The sequence below is a fragment of the Centruroides sculpturatus genome, unplaced genomic scaffold (genome assembly GCF_000671375.1).
Source record: "Centruroides sculpturatus isolate CEXI.00-Female unplaced genomic scaffold, Cexi_2.0 scaffold229, whole genome shotgun sequence".
Classification (NCBI taxonomy): domain Eukaryota; kingdom Metazoa; phylum Arthropoda; class Arachnida; order Scorpiones; family Buthidae; genus Centruroides; species Centruroides sculpturatus.
In genome coordinates this window covers 525117-544672 of record NW_019384527.1, presented here as the reverse complement: position 1 = coordinate 544672, position 19556 = coordinate 525117, and the positions used below count along the sequence as shown (strand labels likewise).

Sequence of the window (19556 nt, the reverse complement as noted above, 5' to 3'; positions counted from 1 at the left end):
ATTATGAGAAGAAATTTTTTGCTGCATTATACTTTCCAGTGGGCGTGTTTCCTCTGCTATAAATTTGGTTTCATTGCTGGTGTTGTTTGAGAGCATCTGTCAATGATGTGTCACTGATACTAAATTATCTTTTCTTTTTAGGTAAGCAATTTGCTTATTATTGTTTTATTTATTGGTATTTTCATATTTTGTTGACAGATGCTCCCAAGTGTTAAAGTTTAAATATTACATTTTACACTACTATGCATATGTAGCTAGAACTATTTCCAAGACTAACGGCACAAAACCTTTCTCACTAATTTCTAGCCTTATTAACTGGAGTACAAACGTTTTCGGCCTTCTTAATAGGCCTTCCTCGGGTACACTGTGGAGCATCGGTTAGAAGAAGTTTTTTTGGAAGAAGGTATTTTTCCTAGAATCAAGGATTGCATCCAGTATGCATAATAAATAAATAAAATGTTTTAATCGAACATGAACGTTCGATAGAAGAACACATAAATTTAAAATTAAATAATTTTCCATACGATTCCGCAATGGTTTGAATTACGTGCGATGTTACGAATATGATGTAATACGGCACATGCGTGGTACTGCTTCCTGTCAGTGACGTGACATATGAATTAACTCGCCGTTTAATCGCTTGTATAGGGCGATCCATATATTTGGCAGCTCCAGAGTAGGTGTGTTGCACGTTTCAAATGTTGTTATATATAGTGATTAAATGGCGAGTTACATCATATGTCACGTCACTGACAGGAAGCAGTACCACGCATGCGCCGTATTACATCATATTTGCAACATCGCACATAATTCAAACCGTTGCAGAATCGTATGGAAAATTATTTAAATAAATAAAAATTAATAAATAAATATATATTTCTTACCAATGAAAAAATGACATAATTTTTTTGCTAATTAAATTATATGCAAACAGATTTTATCAGAACTATTATATATATATAACTTTTTTATATTTCAGGAACATGTGTTTTGGGTCGTGTCTTTAAATACACTTTTAATTTTGGTATTTGGTAAGTTGATACATTCTATGTACTATTAGAAAAATTAATTAATATATATATAAATAAAATACAGTGGGTGATCGGTTAACGAACAGTTAAGTTAATGAACAAATCGGATAATTAATACTTTCGCGAAAGATTTTTATGTTCGGACAAAGAACACCTCACAGAACAAACACAAGAAGAAGTGACGTAAAATAATGAATACCGATTGGTCTTCCCTTGTCTTCAGGCAACAATTAGAAACATTTTGGAGTGCAAGAGATGTTGACATTGACCCTCAACCCAGTATATACTGATCAGACGTTATTGCTCTGAACTTTGAAACTTTCCCTTGTATTCCAGCCTTTTATTTTTCTGACAGAAACAACTCTTTCATAGTATTCGCAAGACTGTCAGGCAGGCATTTGTTAAGTTTTGCATCAGCTTTTATTTTCGAAACATGAGAGTATAATAGCAAATGTAGAGTAGGCAGAAGATGTCTGATGTTGCTGGGCAGTATGGCTCGAACAGGTCTACAGTAGACCACAGTTCAATCTTATCTAAGAAAGATACTGTATAATCAAGAAGACTCAAGCAGCTAAAGGAGTAACAAAAATCACATCTGAGAAGTAAAGAACATCGAAGAGTTAAAAATGGAACCTGAAACTAATCTGACGACTCTTGATTTCTTGGTGAAATCATGAATGAAGAACACCAAGAAACTTGGCGAGATATGTTTTTTTTTTTTTAAAAAGAGAATTAATGCTGATATCTGCTATTAAACATTTTTTGAAGAGGTGGGAGGATGTCAGAACAATGGTCTTAGAATGGCATCCAAACCAGGTTGAGATTAATAGGCTTAGGGATCTCTACAATTACAATGCTATTAATTACTTCTGAAAAATCCTGAAGAAGAGAGAAAAGCAATTGACATTAGACAGATTCTTTAATCCCCCAAACGGAAAAAACATGACTAATAAAAATGCAAGACTTTGTATATATGTATTTTTATTATTATATATAAATAAACGTAGTAAAAAAGTATATATTTTTTTAATTTTTGGGGTCTCCAGAATGAATTAATCAAATTCCCATAAAAACATATGGTAAATTGATAATCGGTTAATAAACAATTCGGATAGCGAACAAAGTCTTGGAACAGATTATGTTCATTAACCGATCACCCACTGTATATTATTGTTAAACTAATAATTTAAAATTTTTTTCTTATTATCATGTGTTTTAGTAACTAATTCTGTTCATAAAGAAAACAGAGTTTTCATCTTCATTAAATTAAGAAATGTTTTGTCTTTTGTATACAGTTGAATTAATTTGAATTTTTGAAATTTGAAACTATTGCTTCTTTCTAATGTAACAGTTTTCAATATGTTCAATGTAAAATGTTTAAAAAATTGAATTGAATGTACAAACTTGTTATTTAATGATATCTTTATTATTATCATGCAAATATTGCAAAATTTTGAGTTTAATATTTTTTATTTGGTGGTTGTATTTTTTTACAATTCCTACATTTAATTAAATATAAATATGATTGAACTAATTTTGAAACTGAAGGGAATGACAGAAATAAGAATTTGTATCTTAAAATATACTCCAGCAACAAGTTTTAAAGAAACAGAAACATTTTCGACTTAATTAGATTGATCATCATCAGTTGAACATTTTTTGAGGATTAGTTTAAAAACTGCTTTTGTCCTAAAGCTGAAAGGTATGCAAGTCATTGATTTTAAAATCTTGTTGGTATTAGATAATGCACCCAGTTATTTAACAGCACTGAATGATTTGTGTGAAAATGTAAAAGTTATTTATTTACCATCTAATACCACTTCATTATTTAACCAATGAATCAAGGTGTAATTGCATCATTTAAGGCATATTACTTACAAAGAACTTTTTCACAAGCAATAGAAAAGACCTACAGGAGATGAAGCTATGACTTTTGACATAATTCTGGAAGGCATTCAATATCAAAAATTGCATTGAGAATATTAAGGAAGCATGGAGTGAATAATGTCTAGCAACCTGAGAGTGACATGGCAACAGATTATTTTTCATTGTGCAAATGATGTTAAAGGATTTGAAAATAAAATAATCTATGTTATCAATGACACAACACAACCATCTTAGTTGCTTTGGCTTGTGCTTTAACACTAAGAATACTGAATATCTAGAAATTTTTTCAAATGTGGGCACGATTCTGGTCAATGATGATAACTTGTATAAAATGCACACTTTTCACTACCTCGGTTCAACCCTACATAGTGACAGAGACATTGATGAGGTACGAACAAGGGTGAATGTGACATGGCTACGATGGAGAGAAGTCACAGGTGTTCTCTGTGACAAAAAGATGCCCATGTAACTAAAATCGAAAATCTACTGGACCATGGTATGACCCATCACTCTCTATGGCTCTGAATGTTGGCCATTAATGAAAGCAGTTGAATGGTGTCTCCATTCCATGGAGATGCACATGGCTCACAGGATGCTTGGTGTATCCCTTCTTGACCATATCACCAATGACAAGATACGCCAACAATTTGGCATCATGCCCATTGAGACAAAAATGAGAGAGAGATGCCTGCACTGGTTTGGCCATGTTCAATGATCAGCCCGGATACAGTTGCCAACATTGCCTACCACCTACAGGTGAATGGCCACTGGCCTTGCAGAAGACCGAAGCAGTGATGGCAAGATGCTATCAATGCAGACCTAAGGGCTCTGCACCTGAACACAGACGATGCACTCAATCAAACAAAGTGGTATTTGAAGATCTGAATAGCAGACTCTATATCTTTGGAACAATGCTAAGAAGATCAATGACATAACTAAGCTTGGGACTAAAAGCAATTGAAAAAGGTGATGTTCAGGACATACTTCAGTCACATGATATGGAGCTGGATAATGAAGACCTAATTAATCTTGAGAGAGTGTAAAGTACTATATTATTTTTCCGACTTTCCAACGATTATCGACACTACTGTGTGCCAGAAATAGCCGTTCCCTAACGGGTACTTTACGCGGATTCGCGTTAGTGTGCCAGGCCTGGACTTTAAGCGTGCACCGAATTAAATAATGACAAAGTTTGTCAATAACAAAATCAAATATTTAATTAAACTTCTATTAATAAACTCTATACAGTATTTAGTAAAAATCAAACAATAATTTATTCAATGAAATTCAACAAGAATCAATCCGACAAACTCAAATCAATCTATTTCTAACTTAATTCTATTCCCCTTTGGAATTCGACAAAATCAAAGAATTAACTTATAAACAATAATTCTTATAAATTAAAGATCCTAATCGTCACCTCAATATACTAGGAACCTATTTCCTCAAACTCTCAAGACTTTCTATAATCGTCGATCCACAAATCGAATAACTTCAAAATCCTATCGGACACCTCTCTCGTTCACTGCTACGAAGCTCACCAAAGCTCGTTGCTATCAGGAATTCACCTCGTTCGTTTTCACTTGAGTTAGAGGCTTTATAGTGTGAGGTGACGTCACAATTCTGAATGAGCTCACTCTCCTCATTTACATACTTATCTGTAACATTAAATTTTTCTTGTTTATCTGGCAGATTATTTTCCGACAATACTTCGCTAACCTTTTACATTATTCTTTTTAACAATTATCGGGATGCTTTATTCTTTTAAGGTTTAGCGATTCCTAACTGGGTTGTGGGGTCTTCCCCCCCTTTTTCTCGGTGCGGACTTACTTTTTTCCGCTTGGGAAGCGCAAGTGTGCGCGAGTTTTCTACGGCGCTTTTCTTTCGTTGGTGAGTTGGTTTTTCTTCTATTTTTAAGTTACTAAGGTGAATGGTGAGGAAACTTCGTCCTAACAAAACATAAGCCCCAAATAAAAATAGAATAATAAGCAAAATAAAAGTAAATAAAAATAACGTTCGGACTTGGTTTCTTACACCAGAACATGTTAACAAAGCTCAAATTGATGATAATGACATGGCACCAAAGGAATTTACCCTGAAAGAAATGGATGAAATGTTTAGAATTGCTGAAATTTTTAAAGAAAAAATTTTGAAGAGTGATTTTAATCTTGAGTAATCAATGAAAGTTTATCAAGAAATTGAAAACTCCATCTGTTGCTACTGAGTTTTACACAAAGAAAAAAGAAAGAAAAAATTTCACCCGAGAACTCTACACCAATTTTTATCCAAGAAAGAATAATTCTATGATACTTCTTTTATGTAAAGAAAGATTAAGGAATAATCTTGTTTTCTGAATGAACCTTCATTTTTACTTAACATTTTTAACACACTTCTTTTTTACCTCATGTATAAAATTTAATTAATAGATTTAAAAAATCCTTGGCAGTGATCACCCATTTTATGAGCATTATTTATTCCAATTATAGTGGATTCGATTATTGTGGTACTTTTAGCGGTAACAACAAATGTAATAATTATGATGGTAGAGTTTTCCATGTGGTCTTAAGATTGCCCTTGAAGAATATTGACCAATTGACTGATCAAAAAAATATAAAACTTTTACTCACAATATCTATTTTCTTTTATTCTGCATATTAGGTTTTACAGTTTTATTCTGAAAATTCCTAATTCCACAATGATTACAAGATTTTTAATGAAGCAACCCTTTCTTTTCTCTTTTAACAGTTCTAGTCAAAGAAGCCAAAAATCTCAAATCCTTTTTATCGTCACCGGGCTTTACTTTTCGTATATACAGTATATACAGACTCAAACTTACATTTTCTGGACTATTTTATCTCTCCTTTTCATTCTATTTAATCAGTTTTAGCATGCAGGGGTTACTAACATGCCTAAGTTGCCAACAGTAGGGTAAAGAAAGATAAAGAAAAACAAAAACACAAAGGAGACAGAAAGCAAATACACTTAGAAATACATAAGAATGTTAAAGAGGATTTAAAAATATGGTTTAAACCCACTTTGTTAATCAGTTTGTATAATATTTGACATTTTGTTGGTGACTTAACATATGTGAAAAAGAAGAAAGATAATTTTCAAAATTCAAAGTTACAGTGGTAATTTCTGGCAGTATATCTCCAAGAAATTTGTGTAGGATTAAGGTCATAATATACATCCACCACTGTTGTAAATGATCAGGCTGAAATTTGGATATAATGATGATGAATTAGAAATGAATTTGGTGCTAGACTGAGGCATTAGGTACCATCTTGTATTAAAATTAATAACTATAATATTTAATTAAATAAGTTAGATTAAACTGGAAGAAAAGAATTAGCTCGAAGTGGAACTTGAACTTGCAACTTTTGCTTACCATGTGAATGCGTTACCAGTTACACTACCCGGACATTTGGCTGATGTGTGTATTTGTGTAAGGTCATAAACAAATCCTTTGTAATATCACAAGCATCAGTTACTTATCTTCATGTGATATTGAAATACATTGAAATTCATTTTTTAAAAAATGATATAATAATATAATAATCAGTTATTTCTGGATGTTATTTTTTGTTAAATTATTTTAATTATAGGTTAATATGCTATTCACGCCAAGTAATATTAATTAATAGTTAAAACTCACTATGTTCAGCGTTATTAATCATTTTTTCGTTCATTCAAGCACTTTCGATGAATGTATTTCCGTCGTCTTCAGGCGAATAAAATGCAACTATTAATTATTTTAATTAATTTAATTTAATTTTAATTAAATTGTAAAATAAATAAATTTACATTTTAGATCAAACTGAAATTGCTTGAAATTTAAAGCTTTAATATCAATTCTAGTTAGCTTTATGGTTAATTAAAAGTGTTAGTGTTTCTGAGCAAGCAATGATTGGTTGGAAGGATGTGCGTGAAAATGCTAGAATGTTGATATTAATTATTTTAAAGTTTAAGAAAGCAGTTTCATTTTAGTCTAATTATATTATATTTGTGGAGAACTAATATATTTTTATATAATTGAACTTGTTTTATTTATTTATTTATTTAAGAGTTAAAAAATTTAATTTACAGCATTCTGTCCTTATCACATTGGGCATTTTACAATTGTTGGCATGAAATTAAAGGATTTTGTAAGTAAATTTCTACATAATTAAAAAAATTTTTAATACTAGTCTTATAGTTTGAGTTTTGTAATATTAAATGTTTATTATTAAATTAAATTTTCTAGAAATATATAAAATTATTTATTGACTTATCTAAAATTCTGTCCTAATTGATTGCAATTAATTTTATTAAATTTTTATAAACAGTAAATATAGTCTGTTCTGAATTTTTGAATTTGTGTTTTAAGCTGTGTGTTACTGTACCTAAAACTTGAGTATAGGCTATGGTCCATACAAGGTTATATTTGTAAAATTTATTGTACAGTATGCAGCTAGTACACAAAGATGACTGACTAATAGATGAAAAATCTGATTACTAGTAAATACAGTAACTATAGTATGAAAGAAAAACAGTATAAAATTTAATAGCTTCTCATAAAAACTGGAATTTTTATTTTCACAAAATCTGTCATGATAAGTTAAGGATATGATAATTAAATTTTGTACATAACACAGTGAGGTTTACCGAATTAATGTTATTGGGCAGTAAGTTGAAAAAATTGTAGACCTATAAATTTCCACTGAGAATAGAGTTAGATAGATGAAAAATGAGACCAGATATGGAAACCTTAGGAGCAGGAGGCCCCAATTAACAAACTTCAGATGTAAACCAGAAGTCACATTATTTCAATTCAAAACTTTCCTCTGGAAGCAGTTAGTAGATGACCAGCACAACTCCATTGCTGACAGAAAAGTATGATGCACAGGGACAAGACACTACAGTACTAATTTGAAATGGAGAGCATGTATTTTAAATTAAATAGATTAAAAATATGATTAAAAATTGTAGCCTGGCATTGTGACAATGTCACAAGAAATAATTGCTCATTATAGAAATAAAATGTTTCTAAAAAGTTTATTCCTGATACTGTTTTTTCCTATGGGTGTTTACTAAATTTAGACTAAAGTGTAAAAATTAATAGACGTGTTATCAGTAACATTAGGTATGCTGAAGACATTGCTCTGTTATATAGGAAAATTCAATGCAAAGCGACACACAACGGAGAAAAATTTCAACATGGGATAGGTTAATATATTTTTTCATACATAATCGGTTATCCAAAATATTGATTTTCCAAACAACCCAAGTCTCCAATTGATTTGGATAATTGACGTTCTACTGTATAACATTATTACATATAAATTTTTCTTGTTTTAAATAAACTTTCCAACCTTCCTTTTACTTCTAAAGCTATTATAGCTAGGTCCAACTAGGGAATTCCCAGTTTTACTGAATGTATCAAATACTTTGGTCATTTACTTTTATATACATGTTTTCATGATTTACAGTCTACCCCCCATAAGACGGTAGATACGTTTTGTCCTTTATGAATCGATTTCTTACGAGTCCTTGCCAATCACAGCCCGACACGTATGCACTTTACGGACTCCGGCTGTTTGAAAAGTTTTCTTCTATAAAATTAATCGATTCTAGATTAATCTGACTCAACATTTCCAAAATACGTATATATTTTTTTGGAAATAATCCGTATAAACTACGCTATAAACAAAAAATTGTAGGATTACTTACCGAGTGTGCACCGTTCGACATCGCTGTTGCTCAAGCTTGTTTTCGTCGCAGAACAGCTCAGCAGTCAGTCAGTCAGTCAGTCAATGTATTTTATTGGTACTAAAGTACATGCCCTGGCCCCGCAAGAAGCATTACCAGGGCTTGAAAACAATAGGTATGATTACAATGAACAATAACTACAATTGAAGAGTTTGTACAAAAGATTCTAAGAGTGAGCAAGAAAATATAGGGTAAACCTACATAAAACGTCCGAAAAGGACGCCACACACAGTTCGCGTGTAGTGTACAAAATATAAAAAATGCATATTTAAACGTCCGAAAGGGACGCCACACATAGTTCGCGTGTAGAAGTACTGCAGGAAGAGGCACCATGGTGCCGGAGAGACGATTAGCTGTGGATGGTGTTATAGTTTACACTGTAGATCCTTTTGGCAAAGTTTTTGAAGGCTTTGTAGATTTCTTTGTTTAACCAGATGTCGGGATGCTTACACGGCCAGGGTATGTTGAAGTGGTCTAGTAGAAGACTAAACTCGAATCTTTCTCTTTCAAAAATTATGCAGTTGTACAGGTAGTGTTCTGGACCATCCCTGACGTTGCACACGGGGCATACATCAGTGTTGCCATTTGCAAACCTCGCAAGGTAATTAGCAAATTTCCCATGTCCGGTTAAAATTTGATTGACATAGAAGTCAGGGGTGTACCACCTTATAGCAAGGTACTGCTGTAAGTCAGGGATAAAGTTATGGGTGACATGCTGCATGATTTGATCCCAGTCGGATTGCCAGTGTTGTACAGTGTCAGACCAAAGCATGCTGCGAAGGGTTCGTTGGCTTATTTTCCTGTAGGCTATCTGGTTCTTATCCATTGTAGTGGCAGTTTTGGCAAGAGAGTCGGCCCTCTCATTGCCAACCACCCCCTGATGGGCTCTGACCCATGTAATTTGGATTTTGCACGAAGACATCCGCAGCGCATTCCTGATGTATTCAGCCAGCGGGTGTAATTTTGGGCTATTAATGAGCCTGTAGGCCGAAAGGGAATCGGTATGGATGGTGGCAGTGATATTATCGTAGTTCCTATTAATGTGCTCGACGGCTTTCCAAATGGCAAAGAGTTCTGCCTGGAACACCGTGCATTTATCATCAAGGCGGTAAGTCTGGTATGAGAGTTCAGTAGTGTTCTCATATATTACAAGACCACAGCCAACTGAGTTATTTATTCTTGATCCGTCAGTATAGATGTTAATACTGGTGTCGTCATTGTCCATCTTAGTGTTGGTTATCTGTCCGATTGGAAAAAGAGTTTCATTGAATGGGAAGGTCCATTCTATGTCCTCATGGTGAATAGTGTCGTTAGAGATGTTAATGGTGCTGCCCCATTTAATTTGCTGATACTTTTCTTTTTGAGCGATTTCCAAGTCTATCGGTGGTCTTCTAGCGAGCACCTGGAGACACCAATTGCTTACAGTACGAAAAGATTTAGTAATTAGTAACAGTACCCATCTCTGTGAAGAAATCAGTTTTCTCTTCGTATGCACTTTCTTAGTGGACCAACCCCAGGTGCCGCAGGCGTAGGTTATGAATGGCAGGTAGATACTGTCATATACGATGGCCATGGCATTACTAGTCATCCTCCAATCCCTTTTTGCCACTTGGGCAAAGGAGTTCATGATGATGCCTGTACGGGAGGACACATATTCGACGTGTCTGTCCCAAGACAGCCTGAAGTCTAAGTAAACACCTAAATACTTGAGCGATTTTTCAATCTTAATAGTGCGTTCATTCATTTTCAGGTGCGGCGGCCTCAGATACAAGTTCTGTTTGCCCGACTTGTTGAACACAATACCTTTAGTTTTCCCCGGATTGAAGCACAATTTGTGTTCAATCCCCCAGTTATAGACACGGTTTAATACGGTATTTCCTCTGGCTTCCAGGTCAGCTCTGGACCTGCCCCCCAGAAGCAACATCACGTCATCAGCATAAGCGAAGCAGAAATCCTGCCCGAAGTTGTTTTTCAGAAATGCGTCGAAAGTAATATTCCATAACAATGGCTCACACACCGACCCCTGTGGGCATCCTCTGTGAACATTCTTGATGACAGAATGCTGTTCGTATTCTAAGATGGCTTTCCTGTTTCTGAAATAATCATGTAATAGTTGGAGAATATTCTTTGGGCAGTTGATGTTGCACAGCTGGTAGGTAACCAGGGGCCACCAGGCACTATCGAAAGCCTTCAAGATGTCCAGGCTGACCCCAAGCACATATTTGTGTTCTTCTAAAAGCTGCTGGATATGATTTACCACCTGGTGGATGGCATCTTCAGCAGATTTCTGCATCCGGAAGCCAAACTGTGTGTCACTAATGCACTTTTCTTTTTCAATATACCAGGTCAGCCTGTTTGCTATTAGCTTTTCGAGGACTTTACCCATGATGGATAATAAGGAAATTGGCCTGACCTCAGTTGCTGAACCTGATTTGGGCACTGGGATTACCCTGGCGATTTTCCAGTCGTCCGGGAAAATGGAATGAAGGAGGCATGCGTTGTACATATTAAACAGATGTTGTGGTATAATATTCCACAAATTGAGAAGAACTTCCGCAGTGATCTCATCAGGGCCAGGGGCTTTGCCCCTACCCATAGTGTTGATTGTGTAGCGAATTTCTTCCATAGTAAATGGGGTGATATTATCAGTGTTTTCTAACTTATAGGTGTCTTTCCGTAGCTGCTTTTGCCAATCAGTATCTTCGTTTTGGTTGTCGTTTAAGCAAAAATTATCCAGTTTAGCTTGTAGGGTATCTAATAGTGACTCTGGTTCATTCTGTTCATTGGGTGAGGTTAAAATCTGTGTTTTACGTAGCTTATTTGTACACCTACGTGTAACGTAGCCCCAAGGATTCCCAGATAGTTTGGAGCAAAAATCTCTCCAACTCTTGGTTTTTTCTTCTTTAATCGTCTGCTTATAAATACGTTGACTTTGCAGGTAGGCGTTCTTATGTGTAAGCCTTGTGTCCTCATCCCTACATTGCTGATACCTTTTCCTAAGTCTTCTGCATGTGTGCCGGAGGTTAGTCAACTCAGTTGTCCACCATGGGACACTTTTATTCTTGTACCTTTTAATTGGTATGTAAGTGTTACAGGCCACATTTATAGTGCTTATATTGCCGTTAATCTGAGACCTAGCCTCATAATTATTCCCATATCTTGGGAATAATTATGAGTGAGGTGATCTTTTAAGAAGTATTCCATTCCTTCCCAGTCAGCCCTAGAGACTGCAAATCTGGGTCTTTTACCAAAACGTGTAGTGATGTCTTGACCTGTACCCACTAAGTCATAGGCAATATAGGAATGCTCACTAATACTGTCCTCATCCAAGATCCTCCAATTGATGATGCATGGTAGGAAACCCTCACTGCAGCAGGTGACGTCAATCCAACTCTTACCTCTGCTAGAGGTAAAGGTTGGTGGCAAAAAAGGATCGTTGACGATGTGGAGGTTATTGGAGGCAAAGAACTCCTCCAGAAGACCACCTCTAGGGTCGAGGCGCTCCCCACCCCAAGCAGGGGAGTGAGCATTAAGATCACCTGCGATTATTATATTTAAACCATTAAAAGCATTCACAATGTTTTGTAGCTTACCTATGAACCTTTCGGTATCGGCTTTACCTGGGAAGTAAGCGTTAACGAGAATGACCCTGTCATTATTTATAATGACAGGGTCATTCTCGTTAACGCTTACTTCAGTTCAGCAGTAATAATGTATTCGCTACAATACTTGTCGTGCTTCATGATAGACAGGCATTTGTTGGAGACAATCGTAATCGCCCATGGATAGTCCACAGTACCTTTAATAATAGGGCACCTGGTTGGAAGGCAAGATGGGGAGTTATTAAGGCAATAAGGCTCCTGCACAAGAATTATATCATAGTTCATAGTTTGATTGCTTAGTAGGGAGGTAGCAGCGATGCTCCTTCCCACATTGACTTGCAGAATACTGATCTTGTTATGGTTAATCTGATCCATAATCAGTTCTTGCTATGATATTATTTTTAATTCTGGTATACATCGGGCAGGAGGGGTCTCGGGCATTATGTTTGTGGTTACTATTCTTCTCACGTTTACAGTTATGACATACAGGGTCCCTATCCCTGTTCGGGCATTCTTTATACAGATGGTGTTCTGAACAATGGCTGCAGGTTGGTTCTTGTTTGGGACAATCTTTGGCCGCATGATTATATTCTGTGCACTTGAAGCACTGCAGAATCGGACAAAAGTCCGCGATCCTGCAGCGGGACCACTCAATATTGATCTTAGCTTGATGTATAAGGGTTTTCCGTATGCCTGGAGACACCTCCACAACCCAATTTTGGTAGGCAAGTCCACGTTTACCAATGACAAATTTGACCCGAAATTGCTGTCTGAATTCTTCCTCATTCATTAGCTCACCGATGTTTTCATTTTGCTGGAAGACCAGTGAACCTAGATCTTCCTTTGTAATGTCCGAGTTGACAGAGTATATGGTGATATGGGGCCATCTTTTCTTTGGTCGCTTGGTAATCAGCTTGGGTACGGCCTCGGCAATATACTTTTCCATGAGTGCTGCATCGCCATTGTTACTCAGTTCTATGGCTATTCCCCCCCCTGCGACCTTTCTAAGTCTATCAATGCCAACCCGCATTGTCGATGGTCTTAATTTTTTCTGTATGGTTTTGCGCACAGTGTCACTGGTCATGCTCTCCCTTTCCCTACCGTAAACCAGTATTACTTCGTTCGTGTTGTTTTGTTTCGCCGATTTCCTGTGGTAATCTGCAGATCTGTCAGATTTGACAATGTCACTGTATGAAGGAACATTGACATTGGCCCTTGGTCTGCTCTCAATCTTCTGCAGTTTGTCTATAATTTCTTTTTGTGCATTTATTATGCTTTCATTGGTGGAAACTTCTGTCAGGTCTTCCTTGGTGATCATCCTCGAAAGTTTATTGTCTATTGATTTAGCATAATCATTAGCAGCAAGACTGGCTTCTGCTAAGGCGATAACCCTAGCGAATTGATCCAATATATATTGGGTATGATTGCCAGTCCCAAAACGTCCTTTGGGATTGTCCGATGTATATTGCACCACTTCCTCATAGATAGCATTCGCATTCTTGAGAAAGGTATCCATAATTATGGTAACAGTAGCACACCCTAAGAGGTCTACAGCGTTACCAGGAATGAAGGACTAATGCTTCACTAAGTCCAACAGACTCAGTTCGGCTTTGATGATGAACGAACTGTTGTTAATAACGGCCTTGTAGACTAGCCTGTTTGTTAGGCGTTGCAGGTCGATGACCTTACCAATGAAGGACTTGATGATGAAGTTGAAGAGACTGCTGTAGTTTGAAGTTCACTGAACATACAATCACAGGACGATACGGTGACAAGCAGGAGATGGTACAGTCTGATAGAACTAAGCGCCGGGTAACAGTTTGCAACACAGAAGCACGACCGCCGATCGGCGCGAGGTAAGCCAATCGGCGTAGAGCCGGTAAGAAAAGAAATATTAACAACAACAAACGCGGACAAAGCGCGTAACACGGAGGAGCTTAGGATATACCGAATACCCTAACGGCCGAGACAAATGACCAATACAAGTTCCGTCACAACCAAAACGCCGAACGGCGTTAGCGAGGCCAAGCGGCGGAACCCAGCCAATTCCGGAGAAATGATAAAAATACACAAGTAACCAACAGCAGGTGTAACGCGAAATAATGACAAATAATATACCGACACGAAGCAATGCAACCGCACAGAGAGAAACCCGATAGCCGAGATACGCCGACACGGCTAGACCACGCCGAGCGGCTTCCAGACCACGTGGCACGTAGACATTTCTTGTCTAACGGTACAATTTAAAACGCGAATTATATAAAAACTAATAGACATACGAAAGCGAAACTTACAGTGCCGAAGGATGGTCGGACGGACTGTCAAACCCCGTTGAGAATGCGGGCCGATCGCGAGCTGGGGACCCGATGCGGGCCGACAAACGTCCAAAAGTTTGAACAGCGATAAAAATAAATCTAAACACCCGATTTAAGTAAACAAGACACCTATCGTTACCGGATGGTTAACTCTATCCATTGGTATGAAGTATTCCAAAATCGGATGAAAACTCGATGAGATATTGTCGACGGAAGCGGAGCCGAGATACACCACGTTAGCATGTGGCAAAGGCGGTCAACTCCCCTGAATGATACACAAAAATCAAATGGTAGAACTTTGTTCCGCCATTTGATTTTTGTATATCATTCAATTTCACTTATAACCTGAAGATCATTAAAAATGGCCAAAAACTATAGTGATTAAAAAGTTTTTGTGATGCTTATAAAGGTTATCCATTGAGTTTAGAATCTTGTAAATTTAATATTTTTTCTCTAGTTAAAATTTAAAAATAGTAGATTGAATTTTATCTTGTTAGGTAAAAAAGAATATTTATAAAATACAGTTAGGGTTATTAATAATGATAACTGTATTTTCACGTGTATGCCTACTTTTGATAATTTACAAATTCTTGTCAGCAAGGGTTTGGAATCTAGAAACAGAAAGGAAACAAAACGATAGTGTGTGGATTTTAACTAGTAATAAAATATTAAATTCATAACTGTTGTGAAATAAAAGAAATCAAAGTATTTTATTCAATTAAATTTAAAAACTATATATAATATATATATATACATATATCTAAAAAATAAATGAAAAAAAGAAAATGGAACCAAGTCAGGAACTACAGGTGTTACCAATCACACCATGCTGCAGTTGATCTTAAGTAGTAGTTTCCCTAAAAAGCTTAATTATGTATATATTTCTTTTCAAGTTTTCTCCTTGTGTGTTGCCTATTCACACAAACAGCTTTACTTCCTTATAAAGGACACTGAGATCTACCCGACTAATTATTGATTTTAATGAAAAGTGTACAAAGCAACTTATGGCCTTCCTTTGTTAATCTAATTTTTACAGGCTAAAAAGCAAAACACTTTTTTATAAAATTAATTTATTTAAGCATATTCTGATGTAATGTATATCAATACAAGTTTCTTGTATCTTTTCTTCTGTTTAGTGAAATAAAATTGTCCAATTTTTTATTTTTTTGCATTTCAAAGATTCCTATTCATTTACAATTTCTCTTGCCACACAGACATGTATTCCTAAGACCAAACAAATGGGTTATTTACAATTACTCCTCAGAGTATTTACACATAGTAAATGTAAACAGTAGTGATAATTGCAGAGATATATATATGTGATTAGCATTAGAAAGATAAAGAAACTATTACAAAAGAAATAACCAGTTGTGCTTTCCTAAGTTGTAAAAAATTGTAAATAGTGGAAAATCAATACCAACATTTACAATTACTCCAATCAATCCTCTATGCCAAATGAATTGATCTTAACTATTAATAATAATTATTATAATATATATTTTCAAGGTATTAAAACAATTCTAAAATGTTTTTTATTCTTGTGATGTCAGAGTCAAAAATCCGGAAATTCCATCAGAAATTTTGCAGTTTGGTAACAATAGCTGAATACTGTTAACAATACTAACTGAAATCTAAATGATATCAGTTATAGGCAAGTCCAAAAATGATTACATTAAGTGGATTCTACTGTATTTCTGTCTAGTTGCTCTGAGAGCAGGACAACTATATCAGTTATAACATTTGAGTTTCTGTCATATGCTCTGAGACACCAATCTCACCATCATCTTATTGGATCATGATTTTTGAAATTAATTTAAAAAAAAATCTAATAAAATGAAAAATGTAGAAAATTTTTATATTTTCTTTTCATTTTATATAATCTTTTTTTTTTTTTTTCATATATCTGAGAAGAGTTACAAATTAAAGAAATAATGTAAATTTAGAATTTGAATACAAAGTGAAAACATTTAAATTCTTAAATTTTATGCTGATGAAAAATTTGAATACTGTCTACTGGAAACTAATATAGAAAACTTTGCTGCAGTATATATTTGTTTCTATTCTGAACTTAAAAATAGCATTAATATTAGATGTATTTAATTAGTTACAATAGTATATTACATTAGATTTTTCTTGTCAGTAAAAAAACTTTTTTAATAAAATACTTGCTATGAAATTTGAAATAATACATAATTTCATGACAAATCTTAATTATAGTATGATTACAAAATATTTCAAAATTTGTCATAAGAATATTAATAATCTATCTAGCAATTTTAATATACAGTCTTAACAATAAGCAATATTTTAAATCTTTCACTTATACTTTCATGCTTCTCTCCTGTACTTCAAATTGTTTCATACGTAGTCCATCTACATATTCATGCTCACATTCATATATTTTCTTGTTTTTGGACATCAGTATTGCTATTTTTATCTTTTTAAAACTTGACCTATTCTATTATTTTAGAATTTATTTATTTTTGATTGATTTATAGTTAAATATATATTTTACTGTACTTTTTTAAAATTCATTTTTATTTTCCAGAAGTTTTATCTTCCTATTTTGACTGTGGTCCCATAGAAACTGCAAACTTAGACATTTACAATTACCCCAAACCAAAAGCAATGGAAGGGATAGATAACTGTACATGGTACATAAATACAAATCTAATAGTATTTTTAGTGACAGTTAAATAGACCTATTCTTATATGTCTATTTAACTATGAATACCTGATGCAAGCTGATTTATCTCAGAATGTCTCAGAATAAAGAAAGAATCTTATAAATATACCAATTAAATACTGCTATGTAAGATGATAAACTCAACAAATAATCTTTATAAGCAGTACAAAAACATTTTAATTGCTAATGTTTTTAGCCATTTTTAATGTACATATTTCACCTGTAACCTGAAATAGGTCAACAAGAACACTCCATCAACAACAAAGATCTCAGCATCCTTTCTATAGCATGTAGCACTTAGTTTGAACTATAATCTGTATAACTAGAATGGTATTTATTCTACACTTATCAACATTTGGGTCATCATCTCTTTTGCTATATTTGGTGTTATTTTTTCCTATATATTACATTATTTTTATTATGTAATATGATTATATACTAATATACTATCACTGCACATCGGGTNTTTTTTTTTTTTTTTTTTTTTTATAAATTTATAATCAGTCATGACAATTGTTGTTCTATTGACACTAATTTTTAATGTTTAATTATTGTAAAGCGCTTACAATACATTAAAAACTTTAATGTATTGTAAAGCTTTAATAAAACTTAAATATATATATATATAAATACATTTAAGTTTTTAACAAAACATTATAATAAAATTTAGACTGTTCATTTATAAGCAACTATTCAGTTAATTAAAATCTAAGTATTTCACAAATAGTGAATACTAAATTTATTTTTTCTTTCATACTCTTTATCATAAAAAAAAAATATACAGTAGATAATAAAATCATTTTGTAGCTGAAAAGTATTTGTGTGATGTAAATGAAGAGCTTTCAGATTATGTCATTAATAGAATAAATTCTTACTATACTAATTTAGAAATATTTCAAGAAATATACCAACAAAGTAATCTGATATGCTGTATAAAAGTAGAAAATCTTTTTTAAAAATCCTCCATTTTTTTTTATATCTGAAATTTTATTTTGTGGAAAAATAGAACATGATGATAAAATTTTATCATCATCATAAATTTTCTTCATGAATATTTTTTAAATGCAAAAAAAATTTACAATAAAAGCAAAAAATTATCAATATACTTGACTGTCAAAATGAAGATTACGATCATTTAATTTAATCAGAAAAAAATCAATCACAAAGTAATCTGAATCTCTAAAACTCAAGTTTGTTATTTGTTTTCAATCAATGAGCAAAATCATGTTACTAATACAGGTATGTGTCTGTCTAGAAATAAGAAAAACATTTCAATATAAAGATCAATTTATTAAATTATATTAGACCAATATATACTACACAAAATTAATTAAAATTCTACCTGCATAAAAAATTTTGCTAATTGTATTTCACAACTACAAATAATTAAAATACAGAACAAACTAACTTCTAATTATCAATTAGAGTTCAGACTATGTACAAAAAATTATTTAATTAATTTATTGAAATTGTTAGAACAAACTAAGTTTGCAATTTTTCCAAAATGACAATTTATAATTGTTAATAATGAATATGACAAAATCAACTCTTTTCTTGATCATCATATTGATTTTAATTTATTTTAGTGAGAACATTTCTCTTTAGTAAAGGTATTATAGAAAAGTAAGCTTACTCCAACAGACTATGTTGCCAAAGTCTGTCAAATTGAAAAACATAGCTTTGTGGGGATCATTCTTCATGAAAACAGCACAGATGAGATTTTTGGAGACTTGTGAGGGATTTTACTTCACTTATGGAGATGTTAGAAAATTCTCTGTTCCCCATTACCATCTCTTCAGTATGCTTCAAAACCACAATAAGTTTTCCTGATGACTTCAATGAAGAATATTTTTTAAAAGTTCTGTTTTCTTTCTGTGTAAGTTCTAATGTGCATAATATAAGGTCTATGTAACTAATAAACTTTTTAACAACTTAATAACGAAAAAATTTCCTTAATTCTGTAGAATAGAAACAAATATAATGTTTAAGTTATTGTTTTCATTTACCTCAATCCAAGAAGTGAAAAGAAACATCAAGTAAAAACAAGGAATTTAATTATTTTGTATAGCCTGATGAAGTTATTAAAGAGAATAATTTTTAAGACAGTTTCCAATCTTACAGAATTTAAATTTTGTCCATTTATATAACACATTCAAATTATCTCACTTTCTTCATATTCTAATTTTTAAGAATTTCCTCATGTTGAGCTCTCAGTTCTGTATATTAATATTGGAAATATCATAATTTCATAAATGTCAATTTTGTTTGTCAAGTAAGAGATAACAAT

The 19556-nt window shown here is 33.5% G+C and overlaps 2 protein-coding genes across 2 annotated transcripts in view; one reads left to right on the top strand and one right to left on the bottom strand.

The window, feature by feature from the left end:
- LOC111622896 (E3 ubiquitin-protein ligase MARCH6-like) overlaps positions 1 to 7105 on the top strand; it is a 77640-nt gene extending 70535 nt beyond the window's left edge. Inside the window, exons 10-11 of the mRNA XM_023365353.1 lie at positions 980 to 1031; positions 7005 to 7105. Coding sequence (XP_023221121.1) covers positions 980 to 1031; positions 7005 to 7087 — 135 coding nt within the window. The 3' untranslated portion in view covers positions 7088 to 7105. The remainder of the gene's footprint in view (positions 1 to 979; positions 1032 to 7004) is intronic.
- A 5524-nt stretch (positions 7106 to 12629) lies between these two features.
- On the bottom strand, positions 12630 to 13784 carry LOC111622914. Its single transcript, XM_023365373.1, has one exon. It carries the CDS (start codon positions 13782 to 13784, stop codon positions 12630 to 12632), a length of 1155 nt encoding a protein of 384 aa, XP_023221141.1.
- Between the last annotated feature and the right edge of the window lie 5772 nt (positions 13785 to 19556).

Coding starts and splice junctions, on each gene's coding strand:
- LOC111622914 (XM_023365373.1), bottom strand. CDS start 13,784: ATGGATACCTTTCTCAAGAATGCGAATGCTATCTATGAGGAAGTGGTG.